Here is a 22,866-nt window from a genome sequence, read left to right on the forward strand (position 1 = left end):
TTGAAAATATGTAACAATCGGGTACCATTTAATGCAGGGGCAAACAGCTCTACACACTCAAGGGCACCCTGACAATGCTGTTGAACTGCAGCAAAGTGGAATACAGAAGTCCTCTGGCCTTTGAAATTCTACTTTCATGGTTTCAATTACGTGTGAATGGCCCCAAAGGTCTATCGCATGTAATTTTGCTGACACATGTGCCTGAACAATGTGTGGTGAGGCTGCTATGTGGAGAGTGAGTGAGGCACTTGAGAGAGACTCAGCCTGGCTGGCGGCTTGGCATCTACACCTGAATTTGGCTTTGATGTCATGTATAGGTTGCCATGTACTCAGAAATAAGCAAAATGATAAAAAACATTTCTTCTTAGTGAAAATGACACTGAAAAGAAAGGGGCAGGTGCTAGAGTTGATAACAGACATGAAGATGTCTAAGAAAGAGCAGCTTCTTGGCGAGAAAGATGTTTTAGATAATTAAATAAGCTGGCTGGGTTCAATCATATGAAAAAACTCCCCATATGCTCTAGAGATATAAAGCAAACGTGACTCATGAAACTGCTTGAGTGAGTGCTCCAGCTAGTGCAAACACTGGACTGTACAAAAGAAATGACAAGCTGGAGTGGAATCTTCAACTGCAGGGAAAGGCAGAGGTCCCATAAATCCTTATAATAAATATGAATTACCAATAAAAAAAACCTTAAATACAGTATGCTCTGTTAAGAGGTAGTAAGATACAGCATACATTTCTCAAAGATTCCCACCAATGATTACAAGAGAACAATCTTTGAAGCTTTAAGATGTAAGTTTTGTTTATTTAGAAACCTCACTTCCATGGAAAAGCTCATTCCATAAAAGACATTTTATGAAAAATCTGGCTGAATAATTAGGTGATTATCAAGTGTCTCAAAAACATCTTTCACTTTGTCAAACTGTTTAACAGAATTCATACTGATAGTGAGCTCCTCCAGCAATTTTAGAATAAGACTTCTATTTGCAAAAATTCAATTGACACATAGTTTTTCAGCCATGGGGCCCACTATTAGAGGGAGTGAGGATAGAGAGTGAATGAGAAGCAAAAAAACACAGAGACAGAAGACAGAAAATGGGATTGCCAGGGAGAAAGAAGCCAATTGACAGTAGTCAATTCTAGCCTGTAGGTCCCAACCCTGTTTGTAATTCTTGTTCACAAAGAACACCTCTAGGTTTTATTAAATTTACGATTACTGAATCATCGTATCTCACACAGTCTTCAAGTCAGTATTTACAAAGCATAAAGTGGTCCTGTACCTGACATTCAAAATACCTTTACTTCCCCATGTATTCTGTGATTTCTTTCAGGAAAAAACTCTACATATCCTCATACAACTTTTGTCACACATAAATTGCACTATTCTGATACTCTTTTCCTTTAATTCTGAAGCTTACCTATTAAGCTAGCTCCAAATTTATGGAGTATATCCTCAGAATCATTTAAGTCAGCTGCTACCCAGACCTTGGGCTGTATTTAACAAACAGAACCAACTACTCAGAATTCTCTCTACCCGGCCTGTGCTCTGCTGGGACAGGTGCTGATACACACTGAAATGACCAGAAGTAGGTCAGAGAGCAGGACAGATCAATATTCTGTATGTTCCACAAGTTGGATTACCCAAAGACTTCTACAGGAAAGCTTCCTTTCCTCTTCTAGTTACAGACACAAGAATGGGCACTAAATTCCAAAATGGTAAGATGACCCTTTTCTATAACACATAGTCCAATAAAGATTGTCCCAGGGAGAAAGTAGAAATTGATGAAAGAGTTGTACAGTGAAGAATTAGCATTATCCGAAGAGAGGTCTCGACTTTTCCATCGGCTTCTAGGAGGTAATCTCTAAACCCCTGGAATATCATGCTTGATAAGAGGGTCATTATTTGCCTGGGGCCTTGGGTCACCAGATAGTCTAATATGACTCAGGGTACAGGCTGGCCACACGAGGAAGACCAATGATGTGACTTAGGGTGTGGGCTCTGGGTCACACAGTATTAGTGGACTTCTAGAGAGTGAGATCAGCAACACAGGCAGTCAACCATGGCTACATGACAGAGCCCCAATAAAAACTGAATACCCAGGCTTAGGTGGGTGAGCTTCCCTGGTTGGCAATAATCCACGCACACAGTCACACATGGGTGCTGAGAAAACAACGCTGTTTCAACTGCATGGTGAGAGGACAACTGGAAGCTTTGTATTTTGTACTTTCTCACATTCTGCCCTATGTGCTTCTTCCTTTGGTTGATTTTAATCTGTATTCTTTCTCTGTAATCAACTGTAATCATGAGTTTTCAATAAGTTCCATGAGTCCTTCTAGCAAATTATCAAAACTTGAGGGTGGTCTTGGGGAACCACTGGATTGTAGCTGGTATCAGAGGTGAGGGTGGTCATGTGGCTGTCCTAATTGAGCAACTGTCTAAACTCTTGCAGTGAGTGTCAGCAGTGAGGGTGATCTTGCGGACTGTGTTCCCTCTCACTTCCTGGTTAGCTAACTGCTTGCAGTGGTGCTACTGTTTCTCTCTTCTGATATCTGGCATTACCACACTTGTATTTGGTAGAGCTACTCGTATACATAAGAGCCCTAAGCCTGTAACTGGCCTCTGAGCTTTGAATGCTGGAACCCTCCATACCTATCTTACAACTGGTCCACAGTAGGTGTCAGTATACACTGGCTGGATTGAATGAATCACACATAGTATAATAGGAATAAACCTGAGGTTATTTTGATTCCTTCCCTCCCATAATCACCAACTTAAAAGGCAGTGGTGGCAACAACTCTAGCATTGTTTAGGATTTACCTTCGTTCTGAAAGAGCATCTGCAGGAAATAACTGATGTGCGAGAGCATGGTCCACAGTCTCCTTCATGGCAGAGCTTTTCACAGGTATGAATGAAATCTTTAATAAAAATGAAAAGAGCTGGGGATGAAAATTGCAACTACTCATTTTCAGACTCCTAAATTCACTAGCCACAATGGTCTTCCACTTCTGTTCCCTGCAACTCTGTCCTCAGAGTTAAGGGAAAAAGGATGCCATCAATGCCTCTTCCCCTATCATCCCTTCATCCAGCAGGCTGGGCCTTTTCTAGCAAGGACGGGCCGCAGCATTAGTCACAGGAATACGCTACGGAGTACAAGATGCTCTGCCTAAGTCAAAGGATAGATCTTATGACTCTTTATTTAGACCTTTAGACTCAGATCTCCTTAAAATTGTAGCCATAAGTGACTTACTGAAGTACTCTTGACTCTGAAAATCATTTGGGATCATACATAATCAGAAACCATGATCCATAATTTCACTAAGTTCTGTGAATGTCTGGTAGTAGGTGGCCTGCCACTCATTCTGGTTAGCTAGGTTTTAGGACAAGTCCTGCTTCAAAGACCCCTCAGGGATCATCCATAGTCTCTCTCTATGGCTGCTATCTAGTATTTTTTCCATCTTTTTACTTTCACCCCAATTGTATCTTTGATCCTAAAGTCTGTTTCCTTAAGATAGCATAGAGTTGGATCCTTTTAAAAAATTCAGTTTGACAATCTCTGCTTTTTTTGTTTAATCCATTCTCATTAACGTTATTATCAATATAACTGGATTTATGTCTGCCATTTTTACTTTAGTTTTCTGTATGTCTCACGTCTTTTTTGTTAATATTAATCCTCCTTTATTGGTTTCTTTTGCATTAAGTGAGTATCTTCTAGTGTAACATTTTCCCTTGGTAATGGTATTTGTCACTACATTTTGAGTTATCTTCTTAATGGTTGCTTGAGGGCTTACCACATGTATCTTAGAATCTACTTCAGACTTATACCAACCTAATTCCAATGAGATGCAGAAAGCTTATTTCTATATAGCTCTATTCTCTCTTCTCTTTTGTGCTATTACTGTTATACATGTCACATCTATATATGTTATAAATTCAACAATACAATTTATTAATTGTTGCTTTATATGTTATACCTATTAAAGAAATTGAGAAAAGAAAGGAGAGCAAGTATAAATTTATAATTGGTTATATTTATCTCCTTAAATCAGAAAACTTCTGGTTTTCTTCATTTGTTCCTGCAGATCTGAGTTACCGTCTGGTATCATTTCCTCACTCCAATACATTTGATCCTACTCACCTCCTTTGTGCTGTATTGTCAGGTGTGTTTCTATATGTTATAGGCCTAGTAATACAATTTATATACATATTATTTTATAAAATTGCTTTTTAAACCAGTTGAGAAAGGAAGAAATATGCATTTATACTTCTTTTTATAATTATGTAATTACCTTTACTCTTTTTTAATGTGGATTTAAATTTACATCTGGGTTTACTTGCTATCAGCCTAAAGACCACTCTTTAGTATTTACTGTAATGCTAGCAATGAACTCTCCGTTTTCCTCATTTTTGAAAGACAGCTTTGCTGGCTATAAGATTACTGGCTGACAATTTTTTCGTTTCAGCACTTCGAACAGGTCATCCCACTACCTTTCTGTTGTGATGTAGTGCGCGCCATTGTTTCTGCTGGGAGGTCAGCTGTGGCTCTTACAGTGCTTCCCTTGTATGCGATGTGTCATTTTTCTTGTGCTGTTTTCAAGATTTTCTCCTTGTCTTTGGCTTTCAGCATTTTTACTATGTGCCTAGGTGTGATCTCTTTGAATTTATCCTATTGGAGTTTGTTGAGTTTCTTAGATGTGTAGATTGTCTCTAAATAAATTTGAAAAGCTTTCCATCATTATTTCTTCAAATATTTATCTGCTCCTTTCTCCCTTCCTGGTCTTCCCATGATATGTATGTTTGTGTGCTTAAAGGTGTCCCACATTTCTCTGAGGTGCTGTTCATTTTTTCTTGCTTCATTTTTCCCTTGTTCTTTGGATTATATGATCTCTATAAGTCTTATCTTCCCATTTACTGTACCCTTCTTCTGCCAGCTCAAATCTACCGTTGAGCTCCTTTAATGAATTTTTGATTTTAATTACTGGACTTTTCAATTCCAGATTTTCCATTTGGTTCTTCTTTATAGTTTCTATCTTTTTATTGATATTCTCAATTTAATGAAACACTGCCTTTATACTCTCCTTTACCTCTTCAAGCATGGTTTTAGTTCTTTGAACATATTCATAATGGCTACCTCAAAGTCTTTGTTAAACTTGACATCGGTCACTTTCACAGAAAACTGAAACAGGAAATAGAAAATTTCTGTTACCTGTGTTTTTCCCCCTTTGCATACGTTGTAATTTTTTTGTTGAAAACTAGACATTCTGGGTTCACAGTAACTCTAGATAATGCTTCCTCTTCCCACAGCTTGTGGGGGTTTTTTTTGGTTGTTGTCTGCTTATTTATTTGTTTTGTGACTTGGCTAGGTTATTTTAGTGAAGCCTGTATCTCTTACAGTTTGAGACACTGGTGTCACTCTTTAGATGGCACAGCCTTGGGCATGTGCACTGTCACCCTGGGATGACAATGGTTTTAGCAGGGCTCCCTTTGTCTCTTTTCCTGATCTCTGTTAAGCTGTCTGTCTCATTTGGTATGACACTCAGTCCTGAGGCTCCCTTAATTGCTCGCTGATTATTATTTTCAACAATGTCCTGAGGCATGAATTGTTCAGCAGTCTGATCCAATAAAATCTGGACAGAGGCAGTCTTTGAGGTAAGTCTGTGAGGTCTATTCTGACCCCCTCTTAGCTCTCTCTTTCCCGCAGTTCAGCTTGTTGCTCTTAATGAAGAGGAGCTACTGTTATCTAAATGGCCCTTAGGCCTGAACTTCCCCACACTGTTTCAAATTAACGTCAGTTCTTTTGGGGAGTATTTTGGAGCTCTCTTTCCTTATGGACTGCCTCTCTCCCTGGGAAAAGTCATTCAGCCACTATTCTGGGTGCTGGGTAGGACAGCAGCTTCTGGTTTTCTTGATTTGCTTCTCTCATTGTGAAACCTCTGCCCTACAAGTGAGCTGGGGTGAGGGTTATTGCAACCCCAGTACTGCCTGTTGTGAGTGGGACAGTCTCCAATCTATGGGTAGGGACTGTATGGAGGGAGGAAGCCTCCAACCTGTCAGCTGTGCTTATCAGAAATTTAGCCTCTTCAACTTGGGGTTGGAGGGCATGAGAAATACTGGTAGTCTACTCCTCTGAGGAAGTGACACTTGACATAGGAGCTAAGGGTAGAGGAAGCCCCATCTTCTTGGGAACACCCATCATGAATGGAGGTTTTGCTGAGCTGAGCTGGGGTGGAGCGGGGAGGGAAGGAGTAGGGCGTGACTCAGATGACATAGACATATTCTTGCTGTTCTTCTTCAGTTTTAGTAGATTTTCTCCAATAAAAATTTCTTTATCTGATGTATGCCTGTAGGCAATTCCCAGACTTTAAATGGCTACTTTTTTAGTTTTTCTCCGCTTTGCTTGTTTTGCTGGGAGTAGGTCCACGTAGCTCCTCATGCTACCATCCTGAAAGCAGAGCTTCAACTAGTATTTTGTACTAAAACTGTGCACCTAGGATGGAAATTTCCTACTGGGGGAGATACTAAAAGGCCTAAACAAGCTTTCTGCTGATAAGCCAGGTCTGAATAAACATGAGAGCCACTGTTACCACTAGCCATGGGCTTGTCTTTGAGCTTTTCAATCCAACTCACCCTAGTTCCTTAAAAGTTTTCCATGATTAAAACTCTGCTAAGGTATAGCAGTTACTCTTGAATCTCTAGACCTGGTCTTGTCCTATCCCCAGGTCTGTTCATACTGATAACTACTGTCTTTCTCTTGCTCAAGTCCCTTTACATTATCATTTCACGTTTCCTCTTTCTCTCATTGACAACAAGCTATCTTAGCCTCAGGATAGGATTTCTAGTCATTATATATGAAATTCTTACAAAACTGACCCACGTGCTTTCTGAAGAAGGAAGATTTTTACCATCCTTCTTGAATTAGAAGTCATTTGATCTCTATTTCACAGAGCTTATCTGAAGATAAATTTTTACAGTAGACACAGAGAAGCAAGAGATGATTGATTTTCCTGATGTGGTTGGAACATGTATTAAGATATGAGAAGGAAAAAAAAAAGATATGAGAAGAGAGCATTTCTCCTCTATACATAATTTTAAAGTCAGAATGACAAAAGGAATTAGGCAGAATGCTCCTACTGTACTTGAAAGAAATGTGAAATCTTTCTTTCTGAAAAAATGGATACCAAACCTGAAGATTCTACCTTTACCACAGTTAGTTATAGAAACACCTTGCTTACTCAGACTCATTTATGCACTTTCATTTTTCTAAACACACAGCTTTTGAACACTCACTCAGGAGAGAAGTTGCCAAGTCGTTTCAAAACTGTACATGTACATTTCCCAAGGACTGCCTCAGAAAGTCTCAATCAGAAACTCAGACTATTACTTTATAGCTAATTCCAACAAAGTTTTTCTAGTTTCTATATCCAAGTAATCAGAAGCCCCAAGTCAGAAGAAAGGGAGAGTCACTAAAGGTAGGCACATAGGCATACTAAAAGCACTGACAAAAAAAATAAACAAAAGCTTTAACAAGTAAGGAAAACAATTCAACCTGTACATTGCTACGGGGAAATTATCTGAGAAACCTCAGCAAGCCCTGAGGGAATTACTGTACTCAGAGTAATACGAGAGCTGAGGTTCTGGGAAATGATGAGTCTGGGTCAAACAAGGGGAAAGAAATTATCTTCGGTAACCTCTGTCTAAAGGAAGAAGGGAATGTAAATTTTAGAAAAATGTCCATCTACAATGACACTCAGGAGGTGTTATCCTCAGCAAGATGGGAAACTTAGCTGTAGAGAAGCTTGCTTCTTGAGTGGTTCAAATGGCTGAAGTTTAATTGTACTTAAAATTTCAGTTCTTAAACATCTCACCCAATTATTTAAAGATGTTTCTATTATATGAAAATGCTTTTAAATACTTGCTGAACCCTAAATTAGTAGTAAAAGGATATCTGGCACTCATACTAGTATAAGCTACTAAGAGAAATCATCCCCTACCCCTCTAAGTAGTATCCAACCAAAACTGTCCTGAGTTGGCAATAAAACACTCGAATTAGAAAGAGAGATCAATAGGGCAAGTGTGAGTATACTTTGGGGAGGAAAGAAAAAGTGCCCACACAAATTTGATCATAATATTTAGCAAAACCTCTGATACTGTAACTGAAATTATATACTACTTTGCCTGAGTAGTCACTGCTGCCAAATATTTACATTCACTTTTTTAAAAACAACTCTGTGCCTACTAGTTACCTAAGGAACCACAAGGCAGAGGCTTTCCGCACACTTTTCCACATGAAGGGACAGGATCCATGCATGTTTTCCGACCACTACTTCCAAGTTCTAGCAACTGGCTGAGAGGAGTCTGCCCACAAGGGCAACAGCGCACCAGCTGGGGGAGCCGTGGGCATGGCTGGCAGGGCTGTGGGTGGCATACTTGAGAACACGTATGGTTCCCACACTTCAAGTCCCTGTTAAGAAAAACAACAGACTGTTACATAATTGTTGCATAACATATAGCTTTATTCTAACTGAGAAAAACATAAAACCTTACTTGCCACATATCTTTAAACAGCCAAAGTCCCCAAATCCATCAGACTTTCCTACGTCTGTTCCACATAACACATCCCGGGAGGTGCTGCCACAGTAGCATACTTGAGGACATAATTTCAAAAACAAAAGATTAGTTATCTGTACAGGTGCTTAAAATATTCTAAGCAATCTATTAAGAAGACAGAAAATGCTATTTATTAGTGTTGAGCAGACCTGATGCAGAAATAAATGTGGCTTATACAGCAGCTCTAAGACCCATTGAAGAGCTTTACCATAAGCAGAAATAAAAAAGGCCTTGTCAATATCTCATGGTGCCCCTGTAGCACATCCCAACATGAGCATTAAAGTGAAGCAATCCTCTAAGTTAAGAGACTACTCTGTGGTCCATAAGGCCGTGGTTGAAAACCATGGATCGAGGGGTCCCTGGGGTCCTCTGCAGATGCTGCAGGAGATAGAAGTTAAACCGGTGGTAGTGATGGAGGAGGTGATGACTGGATCCCATCCTCACTTCAACCAGGCGGCATAGATTTAATACTTTATACCCTGGGATTCACATAAAATGCTCGGAAAAAGTCTCTGTTGCTAAATAAGATATTTAGAAATTAGCACAATATAAAATCCGTATTAATTGTATTCTACTACATTAAATTTGAAGTAATCATGTCTGAGTATTGACAATGAGTAAAAAGTGTTTCAAATAACTTGAGACTTATACTTTCTAGATAGAGAACCCAGTCTAACATCTTTAGATTTTTCTGTGTGTTCAAGGAATAATAGGGTGCTTTATTTCTTCAGATTGGCAACAAATACATGTTATGTTTAAGGAGTTACTTTCTGACAAATTAGTATGTAACAAAGTCTCATAAGGACTATTTTTCATCAGCTTACATAATTTTTCTGGTAAGTGTCACTTTACATTTTCAGTCTATAATGAAAACTGTCACTAAAGACTCAAGAATCTTGATTTTTAAAATAAACATTTAATATTCCAGTAAGTACATGTGCAGTTTCATCTCCTGTTCTAAAACTTATTTAATAAAGACTTATTATATGAATTAATATAGATGCAGGAAATGCAATCACTACTGGTGCAATCACCATTGGTGAAATAAATGAATTGTTAAATAAATCCTAGCAATTGGGAGCCTCTGTGAGCAAGCTTTCATTTGCTAAGTTTCTGCTCAAATAGAACAGAGGCTTTTTTTTCCCCCCACAGAGGTATAAGACAGCTATGAATCAAAAAAATCAAGGGTCAGAAAAATTGTGACAATAAAAACAAAGTGAAGCCCCTGATCAATCAGGAGATAATTTGAGTATAATACTAAAACAACTCTACTATGCTTAGGCATGAGACAGAAATATGAACTTGTGACAGAAGAGTTGAGTGGAGTTGCTGCTAGTTAAAGATTATTAAGGAACCAAAGACAGTCTGCAGGAAGGTCTCTGTTGTCAGCCTGAATCTGTTCAGCATTTTAAATCAACACATGAATGAAGACCCAGAAATGCTTATTAAACCTCTAGATAGGGCTGAAAGTACTCCTAAGAGAATTACAGTTCAAGAAGATAAATAAACTATACTGATGGTCAAAATACTTTGCTAGACATTTAATATGGACAAACAAAAAGTCTTCAACTGGTTTTGAAAAATCAGCTATGTACACAAAAACAGAAAGAAAGAGACTGAGATTCATGCAAATTCGACAAAAAAGACTTGGGTGATTTAGCTGAGTAAAAGCTCAATATGTATCAAGAGCCAAAAGTGGTCCAGATCAAAGGGACTCTTCCACACCACAACCTGTACTGCTAAGCCCAAAGTGCCAACATATACTTAACCTGCCTTATCTCAAAATGGATTTGAGGCAGCATATAAGGACATATGAAATAAATCAAGAGAACATAAATTAAAAGATGTAAAAAGAAAAACAATGGTAGGGAAATAGAATGAATCATTGCTAAGAAATACGCACTATAAAGACAAACATTCGGTCAGTTATACAGGCTTCATAAGATAAAAAGAGATTGATAGTCTTTGAGGAAAAGTGACTATTCTTGAAACTAAGACCAGACAGGAATTTCTCTGAAGAGGACCCATAAAGAGAACACTGAATGATATATGGCATAGTGCCCTACATAAAAAATCCTTACAGCATACATCACAAAACACTTCATAGGGCTATTTCTTATTGTTAAGTGCTAACATAAATCAATAGTATCACACCCGAGTAAAACTTGATAAAAAGTCTAAGTCTTAAAATCAGTTCTTTCATCTTTATTCTTTTCCAAGATTATTTTGGCCTTTCTGGGTCCTTTTCAAGTAGTTAAAGAAATTTCCCAAGCAGTTACTTTTAAACTCTATTTTAAACTCTATTGTCCAAATTTTAAACTCTATTGTCCAAATTCTATAGGTCAATGACCTACACTACTACTGTGTAACTAGAATAATAAAAACTATCTAACCATTCATATATATACAATTCTTTCTACCCAAGGTACCAGACCTAATAGACTCTTTGTGACTTCAGGCTTGAAACAAATCCATGTCATCGAGACAACCATAAATAAGGTTCCAGAAAAGTACCCAAGTACTGCTGGCTGGTGTGCCCACCACTTACCCTGGTTCAATATGATACGGCAAGGCTGGCATTGACCCCCATGGCACAGCTCAGCACAGTGGTGCTGACCACAGTTCAAAACATTCTCACAAGGGTTAGAACAGTGGACTGAGACAGCCTGACCACAGCGAACTGTGTGCCTGTAAAAATAGCAGATGTAAAGACAGCATTAGTCTAATGTTGGATATTGAGTTCCTATTTGACAGCTAATCTAATTTTCCTCCAAAACCTACTAAACCTTTCTCTTGGCCCCGCTTCCCCTACTTTTCCGGTTTCCCTCCTCCAGTCATTTCCTCAATTACTCTTCCTTTCTCCACTCTTTTCTCTTTTCTCTCCTTTGCTTTCCTTATTTCTCATTCTGCCTTTCTCTCTCCCCTATTTTCTGACCAGTGAGGAACTGAAGGCTATTTCAATGAATTTGTTACATGTGATTTCTTCTCTGAGTTGAAGCAGTATGCAGGAGACTGGAGCTCCCACAGTATCTCACAGATGCAGATAGGGAGGTTGGAAGTGTAGTTATAATGAACATTCCTGGAATGAAAGCACAATGGCACCCTCCTGGGACCTGGCACTCTGGCATTTTACAGCTATAATACTTAAGAACATACTGTATGTAACTTTGATTCAGCATAGGGAAATTATTCTGGCTTTATTCTAATAAACTTCCTGATTTTGCTGACTGATTAGCTAGAGAAGGATGTGAGGCCAGTGCTCTTAGACAAATGCTTTCAGGTTTCTTTCCAGGGTAATGGTTTAGAGCTTGGAGTCTACTCTCCCACAAAGAGTTTTATCCTATCCCCTACTCCCACTTTAACTAATATTTTGTTTTAAAAAGTCACTATTATTTACATAGATTATCAGTTTCCAGTGATCAGCATCACAGCCAACATCAACTCCTTGAAGAAGACACCAGTATTTCTATCTATGGTAAGAAAAATGAGGCTCAGCAAGAGCAAGCAACTTGCCCAGGTCAACAAACTAGTTAGTGGCAGAGCCCAAATCTGACCTGGTCTTTCTGACTCAGAGTCTTTGTACGTGACTCTCAGACCACACTGTTATCTTTATAAGTTCAGTAAACATTTAAAAAAATGCTATGGATAAGGTCTTATCAAGAGAAAAAGAACGTGTGTGTGTGTGTGTATAAATAACTGAGTCACTATGCTGTGTATCAGAAACTAATATAACATTGTAAATCAACTATACTTCAATTCAAAAACATTAAAAAATTAAAAATGCTTATTATCACTGAAAATCTGCATGATCCCATCTTGTCTTATGGTTCAGAAACCATTTATGGTCTTAACTGGGCCTCAGAGGCACTCCACAGCTATCAGTGATCCTTGCACTGATGAAGCAGAACTTGTACTGTAATGAAAACAGAGCGGGATCAGAGGGCTACTAATTATTTCATTCAACGATATTCACTGAAAACTTCCTGGACACTAGACACTATGCTAGGCATAGATAAGTGGTCTCTGCCTTCTGGACCTTAGCAGGCCTGGGTTCAATTCCTGGTTCTTTCACCCACTAGAGAGGTTAAGAAGAAAGTCCCTATCACCTTGGTATTTGGCCTGAAATGGGTAATCTCACTATGATATAACTTTTTAATCACTTATAAGACTGCAAAACAGGATTAAGGCAGGACAGGAAATTATTATTGACAGAAAAGTACTATTTACACCTACCACTTATTAATGGTGGTAAATAAATACTATTTGCACCTACCTACTGATCTTTTATTTTAGAAATTCATACATAAATCATCAGTATGGAAACATAAGTCTTCTTTGGAGTACAATTCTAACTTTACCTGGTCCGACCACATTCACATGTTTTAGTCATAAAGGCAGGGCAGGGTGGGCAAGGTCCAGGATGGCAGAGACTGAAAAAGAAATCCTGTGATGAATAAATCATACCCATGTATCCAGACCTTTTCAAAAAGCTGCCCCAACTGGGCCCTAACATGGCCACAAACAAACTTACTATGAAATGTTTTAGTATTTGTCTAAAGTTGATTATTAAACTATTTAAACAAAGATACAACACTTTTATATTGAAATAATTGACAGCATTATCATCTTAGACTATTTAACCAGAAAAGTAAAGTCCAAGTCAAAATATTGGTTTTGTTTGGGTCTGACAGTCAAAGATAATATTTCCAAATATGGTCTTGGCCCACTTAGCAGTGTGCAGGGACAAAAAGAGCTTGCCAGCCAATGGAGTCCTTTAGAGGATCAGAATCTGAGCACAGTAATAAAGCTCAAATCTGCTAGGTCCGTGAGAAGTACAGAGATTTTCTCACCAGAGAAGTGATAACCAGGTGATGAGCTAACAACAAGAACACTGAAAAGGAGGGTAACATGAGGGGAGGCATGCTGCTAAGTAACAAAAGGGAAAGGGACTCATGGAAAGAGCTGGGCTTAGTGATATGCTACAGGTCAGAATTAGGCCTCTGAAGAGAATGCTTTTTATATGAGCTATGATATAAAGAGACCAAAGAAAAAAAAAATCACAAAATGGAATTATATTTACAAATAAATACTGCTCTCTTCAAAGCAGATACCCCCGGTAAACTGCACATCTGTAAAAAAATACTTAAAACAATTTGGAAATTTCTATGAAAACTTTTTTGGGGGGCTGCAGGGGCAGCTACAATCACAATCCTTGGGGAATTAAAAGCCAATCAGAGCCAAGTCTAATTAATCAAGTGGGTAATAGAATATGCTATAAAAACCAGGTATGCCTATAAAGTGGTCTGGTTGGATTTTTTTGTGTGAGTCCTAAATCAGTTATAATGACTCTTTAAACAGTGAAAACAATCCAGGAACATGTGTCAAGGTGACCCATTTTGACAGGCAGAACCCACAGGAGACATAAGTTTAAGTATGCTTCTTTAAAGATGAGTATCATTATTTAATAGTTATATTTCACATGATATGCCTCAACCCTTTCAGGTAAAGCTATTTTCATGGTTGCATATTTAAATAACTTTAGACTGATAGATAAACTACTGGTCAGGTGTGGATGATTCCAGGTTATTACAAGTAGCCCTGAGGCCTGAACTTAACCCCAGTATCCCATAACCTTTACAACAGTGGTTTGCAACACTGGCTACACATTAGAATCACCTGGAAAGCTTTTACAACTACAAAGGCTCTGACCCATCCTCAGGAGACTCTGATTCAATCACTCTAAGGTGGAGACTGCGTGTTGGTGTTTTAAAAATGCTTCCTAAATGAATGACCACCTGATCTGCATCACATTTTGTGTTCTCTGGTAGTCATGACAGGGGCCCATTTCTGCTGAAGGCTTTGAAAAGATAATTCAAGCAGAGGATTAATTTCTCCTCACTAAAATTTACTTAAAATGCCCACTAAGGGAAGGAACAGTTTAAATAGATGAGTCCCTGGGTTCTGACCTATGGAAGCGGTCAAAGGAAGGGGGAAGGCGTGCTGACTGCCCAGCAGATGGCAGCCCAGTCTGAACAGCTCTCCCCATGCTGCTACTCCCCAGCACCACCCCCACTCTTGATCACAAGACTTCTGGTCCAAGCCTTGTTCCATGCAGAAGCCAGATAACAGCAGAGGCAAGTATAACACTCTGATGTCTGTTTTACTCTTAGATTTGGGTAATAAAAGCAAGTGTTACCAATTTTTGGCCACTTACCACAGTCTCTTAAGTATACCAACTCTCTGTACCGAGTCTCTTTAGTGTCTTAGATAAATATTCATAGAAATCTGTAACTGTTTTTTGATCATATCGTTATTATCTTACAAGTCCAGAAACTGAGGCTCAGAGGAGTAATTTGTCCAACATCACATAACCGTTAAGAGATGAACCTAGGAATTAAACCTTTGAAGTCAAAGCCTGTAGATATTTGCTATTTGTAACTGATCAACTGTATTATTGAGCACTTCTCTCCTCATGTGTAAAATGCAGATGATAAATATCTATACATCACTGGCCTGTAGTAAGGATTCAAAGAGTCAACTTTTGTAGAGTAGCTGGCACAGAGCAAGTGCTCAGTAAGAATACCACACTGTCGTTCACCCAGTCCTGTTACATGCTAACTAGAGCCACAAGCAAAGCATGTTCACCAGAAATCCCCAGGGTTCTAGCGTTCCAACTTACAGGTTACAGGAATGTGGGCAGTCCTGGCCAGGCTGTTTCTTTCTACAGACCTCACCACAACTATGTGGAATTTCATTTCTGCTCCATTCAGGATTCTTTACCTTGCCTAAAACATATCAGATTACAGAGTCAATGGTACAAACTTCAACTGAATCCTAGACATTAATGAGATAATACAATAAAGCCAGACAGCAAGAAACATCAGTGTGGTTTTCATTAGTTCAACCAAACACATTATCTCACATCCTAAAATAAAAAGTTGAATGTAACACTACTTATCAAAACTTCACTGAGCATGATAAATTCTGGATTACCAGGAAAAGACAAATAAAAAGTCATTTTTACTTATGAAAGTGCCACTTTGACTAATGGATACATTTAATCTAAGTTTTTAAAAAGCCTGCAAGGTAAGTCTTCTGTAAATGAGTCTTTGAATTGATACGGGAATATCTACTGTAAAGATCAGAAAGAGAGAATAAGGTAAGAGCAATGGGGGAAAGAAGCAATAAGAGATGGAAAGGTTAAGTCTCCTGTAGAGTAGGAACTCGCCTATACGAAAGCTATAATGTAGGCATAAAAGGGCTAAAATTTTATAATCACCATCACTGCATAATCTTCAGTAAGCATCTTCCATGAACTTAGCACAGGGGCAGGAAGAGTAAAACCAGGGTGTAGGACTCCTTGCCCTTGAGGAATTCACTTGGGCAACTTACATCCTAAATGAAGCCTGTTCCCAGTCCCTGGCCTCTGCTTTTCTCTCTCGCCTGTCTCTTTCAGAAATTCATTTGTGCAGTGAGGTTCAACACACCTAAAAGCAAATGATTCCAAAATCTGCATTTTCTGCATTGCCCTGAATCCTCAGTTTCAGTCCTGTATGTCCAACTGTCTAGTGGACATCTGTGCTTGGGGTTTTACAGTCACTTCAGATTCCCTCTAACTACAGTAAAAGTTAGCATCTTCCCTATTAAACCCCACCCTCTTCAGGGTTCCCTATTTCTATTAGTGACAGCATCACTGTCAGAATCATACAAACTCAAAACTAGAGCTATCCTCCTTTTTCTTTCCATATTTTAATCACCAAATCTTGTCAATTTTCCTACATACTGTATCTCACTTCACCTTCCCCTCTATGCCTGCTCTTGCCTCTCTACTGGCAGAACCTCATCTTAGACTATCAGAAAAGCTTCCCTACCTATGTGCTTTCTTGTCCCAGTACGGTGCCCTAGTTTTCCCCTACCATCTTTCCCTGACTCCACCTCTTTTCCCTGACTCTAAATGATGTTTTTTTCCCTCTTCATCTGCCAAGGTTCTGCATTTTCACTCCTTATCCTTTCATCTACTGCTCTCAACTGTGGCTATCATCCTTAAACCTTGACCTTTCTTCAAATATCCCTAACTCCATGTAGAACATCTCTCACTAGATGTCTTACTTCTCCAACTCACATTTCTAAACTGAACTCACTGTCACCAACAAACCTGGTTCTCTTGACCTGCCCTTTTCTGTTCTTGGTATTACCATTCCAAAAGCATAAAATTCTGGAGCCACATTTGGGTTCTTTCCTTTCCCATTGATGTTGATTCCTGTTTACCTTTGAAATCTTGTATACCTTCCTTTTCTGTCCCACTTTAAAACCCATAACAGACTTTTATTCTTCTTCATCTGGGTTATTTTAAGTCCCCAAACTGCTTAGGTCCCAAAATACTCTACTCACTGTCACCAGACTAATCTTCATAAAGAAGCACGTTGATGCCCTCAGTGGCTTCCCACAGCCAGACAAATGAATTCCCAATGTCTAGGTCTGGCACCAAGGAGCCAGTCCTACCTCTCCAGTCATCTCCTACTCCTCCATCTTCATAGATCCTGGGTTCCATAAATGGGTGACTTCCTCTTCTCTCAAGAGATCCTAAGCTTTCTTGATTTTAAACCTAGTTTTCAAGACCAATTCAATTCTTTTTCATGAAGGGTTCCCTTAATCATCTAGCCAGATCACACTCACCTCAAAGAGCTCCCAGACTTTGTTATTTCTAGTAGAACATCAAGTTAACTGTGTCTTAAATCTTAGAGCATGAACTCTGGGAACTCAATAAACAGTCTCATTCCCTTCTGTTTCTTCATGGTGACTGGTATATTAATAAGTTTTCAATAAGTGTATTAAACTAAAGGTCTTGAAGAGCAGAGTGAGGCAAAGCCCTCAGGTAGAATAAGGCCATTATTTGTATTCCCATACCATTCTACCTCGTTCAGTCACCTTGACCTTCACTCTACATTCTTCTACCTTCTTGGGGTCTCATATTCAATTAGTCAGTTGAAGGCTTTAACAAGATTTTTAATTTCATTGTGGTGCTTTATGTTTAAAAGTCCTTTAAAATAAGGTAATTAATCCTTGGCATTGGTCCTATTTATCCAACTTTCAATTGATCTCTTGCTTCCAGTTTCATGCTGCCTTTCCAGTAGCATATTCAGGAACATTCATTTCTTCAGCTAATACTAATTGAGTATCTATTAAGGTTCAGATTTTGGCAATAAGACACCAGCAGATTCTGGATAATAGTGGCCAAAGTGAGAGAGGAGATAAGAAAGGGAAGCTTCTTTTAGAAGAGGATATTTGGGGTCAGACCTTAAATGATACAGTAGATGAAGATTTAAAGACAAGAAGGAGAAGAACACTGTATATAGTTGAATTCAAAAAGATAATTGAGTTCAAAGTTAAACTGTTGATGGTTAATGATTGACTCTTGGTGAAAGCTGCCAGTTTAGAAATGGGAAAGGAGAAGTATGAACAAATTAGTTAGAAAAACAAAGACAACATGGAGAAAGAAACAGAAAGAGCTTGTCATTTCAAGAGGGGAATGGTCAAAGCAACAGGGGCTATTGTGCAGCCAAAAAGGTTAAGGAATTATAAATCAGCCCTGGATTTGGTCTGGAAAGGGATATTGATGACTTCTGAATATAGTTTCAGTGAGGTAATGAGGACAGAAGCAAAAATGCAATGGTTCAAGGAGGGAAACAAACGGTTAAAAAACAAAACCTGAAAAATCAACAACCAGAGGGCGAAGGTTAGCCATTAAAAGACAGGCAGGAAAGACGGGAAAAAAAGGACATGCAAGAAATAGGTTAGCAGCAGGGATGAGCATCTGGATCACGGAAAGTTGTTTTCCTAACACATGGAAGAACTGAGCTATTCAAAAACAGGAAGAAGTATTCCATAAAGAGGGAGAGCAAGAGAACTGAGTTTGTAATGCTGGTTTAAAGAAAATCTCTTTTTATTAAAAAGACCAACGACTGATTTCTTGGATTAAAATAAAGTGCACTTCACCATTATTCTTTACTCATGCTGCTCAAATCTGGAGTTTCAAAGCTGTTACAGTTAGGGGTGAGAAGAAGCCCATGTCTGTACCTGCCTCTGCCATCTGGTCAGCTCTGACCTAAAGCTCCAGCCAAGGAGACCTGGTGGGCATGATGAGAAGGCCCATCTCCAGAACAATCTGCCAAGCACACGAAGGCCTGTGACTCTAGCTGTGCAACAGACCACACGCATATGTCTTGTAGACTTCTGTAGCTTTGAGGTCTTATTAGTAACTTCTAAAACATGCCCAGTACACCACCTTTCCTGGGCTGGGAGCTGAGATACAATGCACAAAGTGGAAGAGACACCAGCGTACACAAAAAACTCACCACAGAAACAAGTATAGGTATTAGGAACATGGGCAGAAACATTCTGACATGCAGGGCACCTCCAACCACTCTGGCCATCTGTCAAGAAAAATGAGAAGAAATCAAAATAATTTCCTTACAAAAGCACATGTAACTAAAAAAAATTAAATCTACAGGAAGCCGTAATATTGAAGCTGTGGTAGTAATTTCTATGTTAAGGATATCAGACATTTAAGAAACAAATTCACAATACTGAATGCTTTGCTTAAATACTGCATTTAGGCTTCTAAGGACTTCAAGATATTGTGAATAAAGTGGGTACCCATTTTGTTCTATTTTTTAAAATTGAGATATAATTAACATATGACATGTATAAGTTTAAGGTACACAAAGTGTTGATTTGATACAACTATATATTACAATATGATTCCCACTTTAGGTTAGTTAACACCTCCATCACTTCATATAATTAGCATTTCACTTTGTGGGAGGATGTTCTATTATTTTTAATACCAAAGTAAACATGATCTGAATGTTGGTTTGAAAAGAAATAGGATGAAATATTTGAGTACACATAGGAAAATCCAGGTGTCTTAAATTGGAAGAGCCACAGTTCAGAAAGTATATTGTTGGCAACACTTGCACTATCTATAAATGTTAGTACACTTTGGGAAAAGCCCACAAAATACTATGGAGAAGATCTGTTAAAAGCAAAACAACTTCAACATCCTAAGGGTAAAGTAAACAATTGCTTTCTATAAATTTTCTAAAGCAAACTATACAAGAAATGTTTTCAAATAAATAAGCTAAAATGATATATAGTACATACGTAGTACAACACAGGAAGTATAACCAATATTTCATAATTATAAATGAAATATAACCTTTAAAAATTGTGAATCACTAGTTGTACACCTGAAACTTACATAATATTGTACATCAACCATACCTCAAGCAAAAAAAATTGTTTTCTAGAGTTGCTATTTGGATAAAAGCTACCATTTTCATTAAAAATGACTGATAATGTTGTACCCTAGAAATATTTTAATATTGTTACGTTTAGCTGGTTAATTTAAGATTTATAGCTTAATAGGGGGAGGCTATAGCTCAAGGCATAGAGCGCATGCTTAGCATGCATAGTCCTGGGTTCAATCCCCAGTACTTCCTTTAAAAACAAATAAACAAATAAATCTAATTACTAGCCCCTCCCCCCAAAAAAGATTTACAGCTTAATAATGACCATTCGGAATGTTATCAGGGCAACATGCTTTCCCTGCAGATAAAATATTCAAGAGGAATTAAATAGTATTTTTAAAGCTAAGTTTAAAACCCGAACATATCAAAAATGGGAGAACAAATATGCAGAAGAGAGAAATGACTGACCTGCTTGAGATGCTGGAGACCTTGCCCATTTCTTTATGCAGTTCAAATGAAACACGTGGTAACAGCTCTGACAACTCCACACTGGGGCTGTGACACGAACCAATTCACAGCACACCATGCACTCATATTTTTCTGTAGTTAGCTGTTCAATTAGAGAACCTGTTCAAAAACCAAAACAGATAAACACAGGAAAACATTCTTTACTGTAGTCAACCAAGAACCAGCAAGGCATTTGAGAGAAGAATCAAATGTAGATGTTTTAAGGGACGTCTGATTCTGAGTAAGGTGGTTGTTTAGAGTTTGAGGCTTGGAAGGGGCAGGAATATGTGAGGTAGATGACTTAAAAAGTAGACATTCTGGTGGGGATTCCCACAATTGAGGAAACATTCTTAATAAACTGCCCAGGATCCAATCAGAGTAGCCAAATGCCCCTCATGACACATGGCTTGAGCATTCACAGAAGCAACGTGCTGCAGTGCCTTGCTTTGCCCTCTGTGACTCTGGGAGGCTCTGAATCTACCACATCTATGGACTCAGGCTAGGGTGGGGCTCGTGAAGCTGCAGTGGTCAGGTGCAAGAAACCTAATCTTGGACAGGTTCCAACAATCTATGGCGGTGAGATGGTTCTAGGAGATGCCCTGAAAGTCTTTAGTTGATTCATTCAACAAAGATAGGCTTGGCGCCTAACACAGCCCCATGGTAGGGTTACCAGACTGAGGTACCATTTTACAGATGAAGAAACTGAGACTGAAAGTGGTTAAATCAAGATTATATAGCTAGAATTCTAAAAATCAAAATTCAAACTCATTGTTACCTGACTCAAAGGCTCATATTTTAATCATTCCATAATATTAGCTTTCTAAGATTACTTTGTTTGTCCAATTCAATGCCAAAAGAAATACAGAACACCAAGTCTGCAAGCTCTGGGAGGCAGGACCAGGGCCTTGTCTGCCTTGCTCACTGTAGTATTACCAATGCCTGGTATATACCAGGTGCTCAGTATTATCTACCAAATGAATGGATGAAGGAGTGAGTATCATCTCATCTGTTCCATAACCTCTCTCCTTTGAAAGTTTCAGGCGTCAGTAAGGTTTCTGGGATAGCTCTTTCCCACTGGGGAAAGCCTGGAATAAAGATACTTTGAGGGGCTATTTAAAGGGAAACCCACCTGCTTTAGATAGACATGAACATATCATAAAATTGAATTCTATTATAAAAACTGAGGAATCAGACTTAAGATTCTTTCTTAAAAGTAGGTTAACATTTCTGAATAAGAAAGTTAATTATATTTCCTATCAGTTATATGTTATATGTGGGAGATTCTGGAGGGGTAAGTTAGCTAAGAGAGAGCTCATTAGAGAGTGTGATTGTGTTTGAGCCATCTATATATAAAAGGCTGACTGGGGCAAAGGAATAGTCTGCAAGAATTATACTTGCAGTGAATTTTATAGAAAATGCCTATTGACCACTGCAGAACAGAACCAAGTTAGAAGTAAAAGACACAGAAAGGTAAGTGAAGTATAGAACGCACTCAAGAACACTAGGATTAATTCTTGTTTTGATTTTTACCCTGAAGATTGTCTTTCTGTTTTACTGTTTATTAAGTTTATTGCTTGTTAATAAATATTGTTTTATATGTGATGTTTCTAAATACAGTCACAGTGAAATCTGACCACTAGGATTCCCATACATTTAGTTATGTGGTGACAGCCATCAACTTTGAATAACCTACAAATTACCGCTAAGCCCTTTCCAAAGGCTACTGCTCTCGTCCCTGCTGGCTCTACCTTCAAAATATATCCAGAATCCAACCTCTGCTGCTAACACTCTGGTCTAAGCCACGATCCACTCACCTGGATTATTACAATGGCCTCCTAACTAGCCTTTCTACTTCTGCCCTTGCCTACTTCAGTCTATCCTCACCACAGTAGCCAGAGGGAGCCCATCAAAATGCAAATTAGGTGACGCACTCTTCTGCTCAGCATTTGCCAATGGTTCCTACGTCACATGCCTGTAAAACCAAAGTCCTTACAGTGGCCTTCATCACCTCCCAATCCTCACTTGCTATTCCTCTTTCCCTAGGTCACTACTGAGATGACACTGGCCTCCTTCCTAGCCCTAAAGTGGCAGGCAAATTCCTGCAGGCAGGTCTTTACAACTTGCTATTCCCTCTGCCTAGAATACTTTCCCCTAGGCATCTGCACAGCTCAGTCCTTCTCCCATTTCAGTTGTTTACTCAAAATGGCATCTTCTCAATGAGGCAGTCCCTAGCCCCACTTAAAAAACTGGAACCAACTCCCTCAACATTCTATTTCTCTACACTACTTAAATCTATCTACTGTAGCATATATTTTACTTATTTTACATTGTTTATTTCCTAACTCTATACTCAGAATGTATATTTCCTTGAGGGCAGAGATTTTTTTCCTACAGTGGTGTCTGGGGCATAGCAGGTGAGATTTGGAGGCTAACAGATGACAAAGATAAGGAGACACACAGAAGGTGACGGGAGATGAAAGCTGATGTAGCATTATTTTCAA

The 22,866-nt window shown here is 38.7% G+C and overlaps 1 protein-coding gene across 4 annotated transcripts in view; it reads right to left on the reverse strand.

Moving 5' to 3' along the window:
• The window catches only part of NFX1 (nuclear transcription factor, X-box binding 1), a 57,196-nt gene that overhangs the window by 25,707 nt on the left and 8,623 nt on the right, over window positions 1-22,866 (reverse strand). For all 4 annotated transcript variants that reach the window (XM_010967373.3, XM_010967374.3, XM_045504672.2 and 1 more), the window contains exons 3-10: window positions 20,327-20,485; window positions 18,965-19,042; window positions 15,289-15,394; window positions 12,968-13,039; window positions 11,158-11,297; window positions 8,547-8,646; window positions 8,246-8,463; window positions 2,823-2,920 (exon numbers count right to left, since the gene is read on the reverse strand). In XM_010967373.3, the coding sequence (XP_010965675.1) occupies window positions 2,823-2,920; window positions 8,246-8,463; window positions 8,547-8,646; window positions 11,158-11,297; window positions 12,968-13,039; window positions 15,289-15,394; window positions 18,965-19,042; window positions 20,327-20,485 (971 nt within the window). The remainder of the gene's footprint in view (window positions 1-2,822; window positions 2,921-8,245; window positions 8,464-8,546; window positions 8,647-11,157; window positions 11,298-12,967; window positions 13,040-15,288; window positions 15,395-18,964; window positions 19,043-20,326; window positions 20,486-22,866) is intronic.

The sequence above is a fragment of the Camelus bactrianus genome, chromosome 4 (genome assembly GCF_048773025.1).
Source record: "Camelus bactrianus isolate YW-2024 breed Bactrian camel chromosome 4, ASM4877302v1, whole genome shotgun sequence".
In the NCBI taxonomy this organism is placed as follows: Eukaryota; Metazoa; Chordata; class Mammalia; order Artiodactyla; family Camelidae; genus Camelus; species Camelus bactrianus.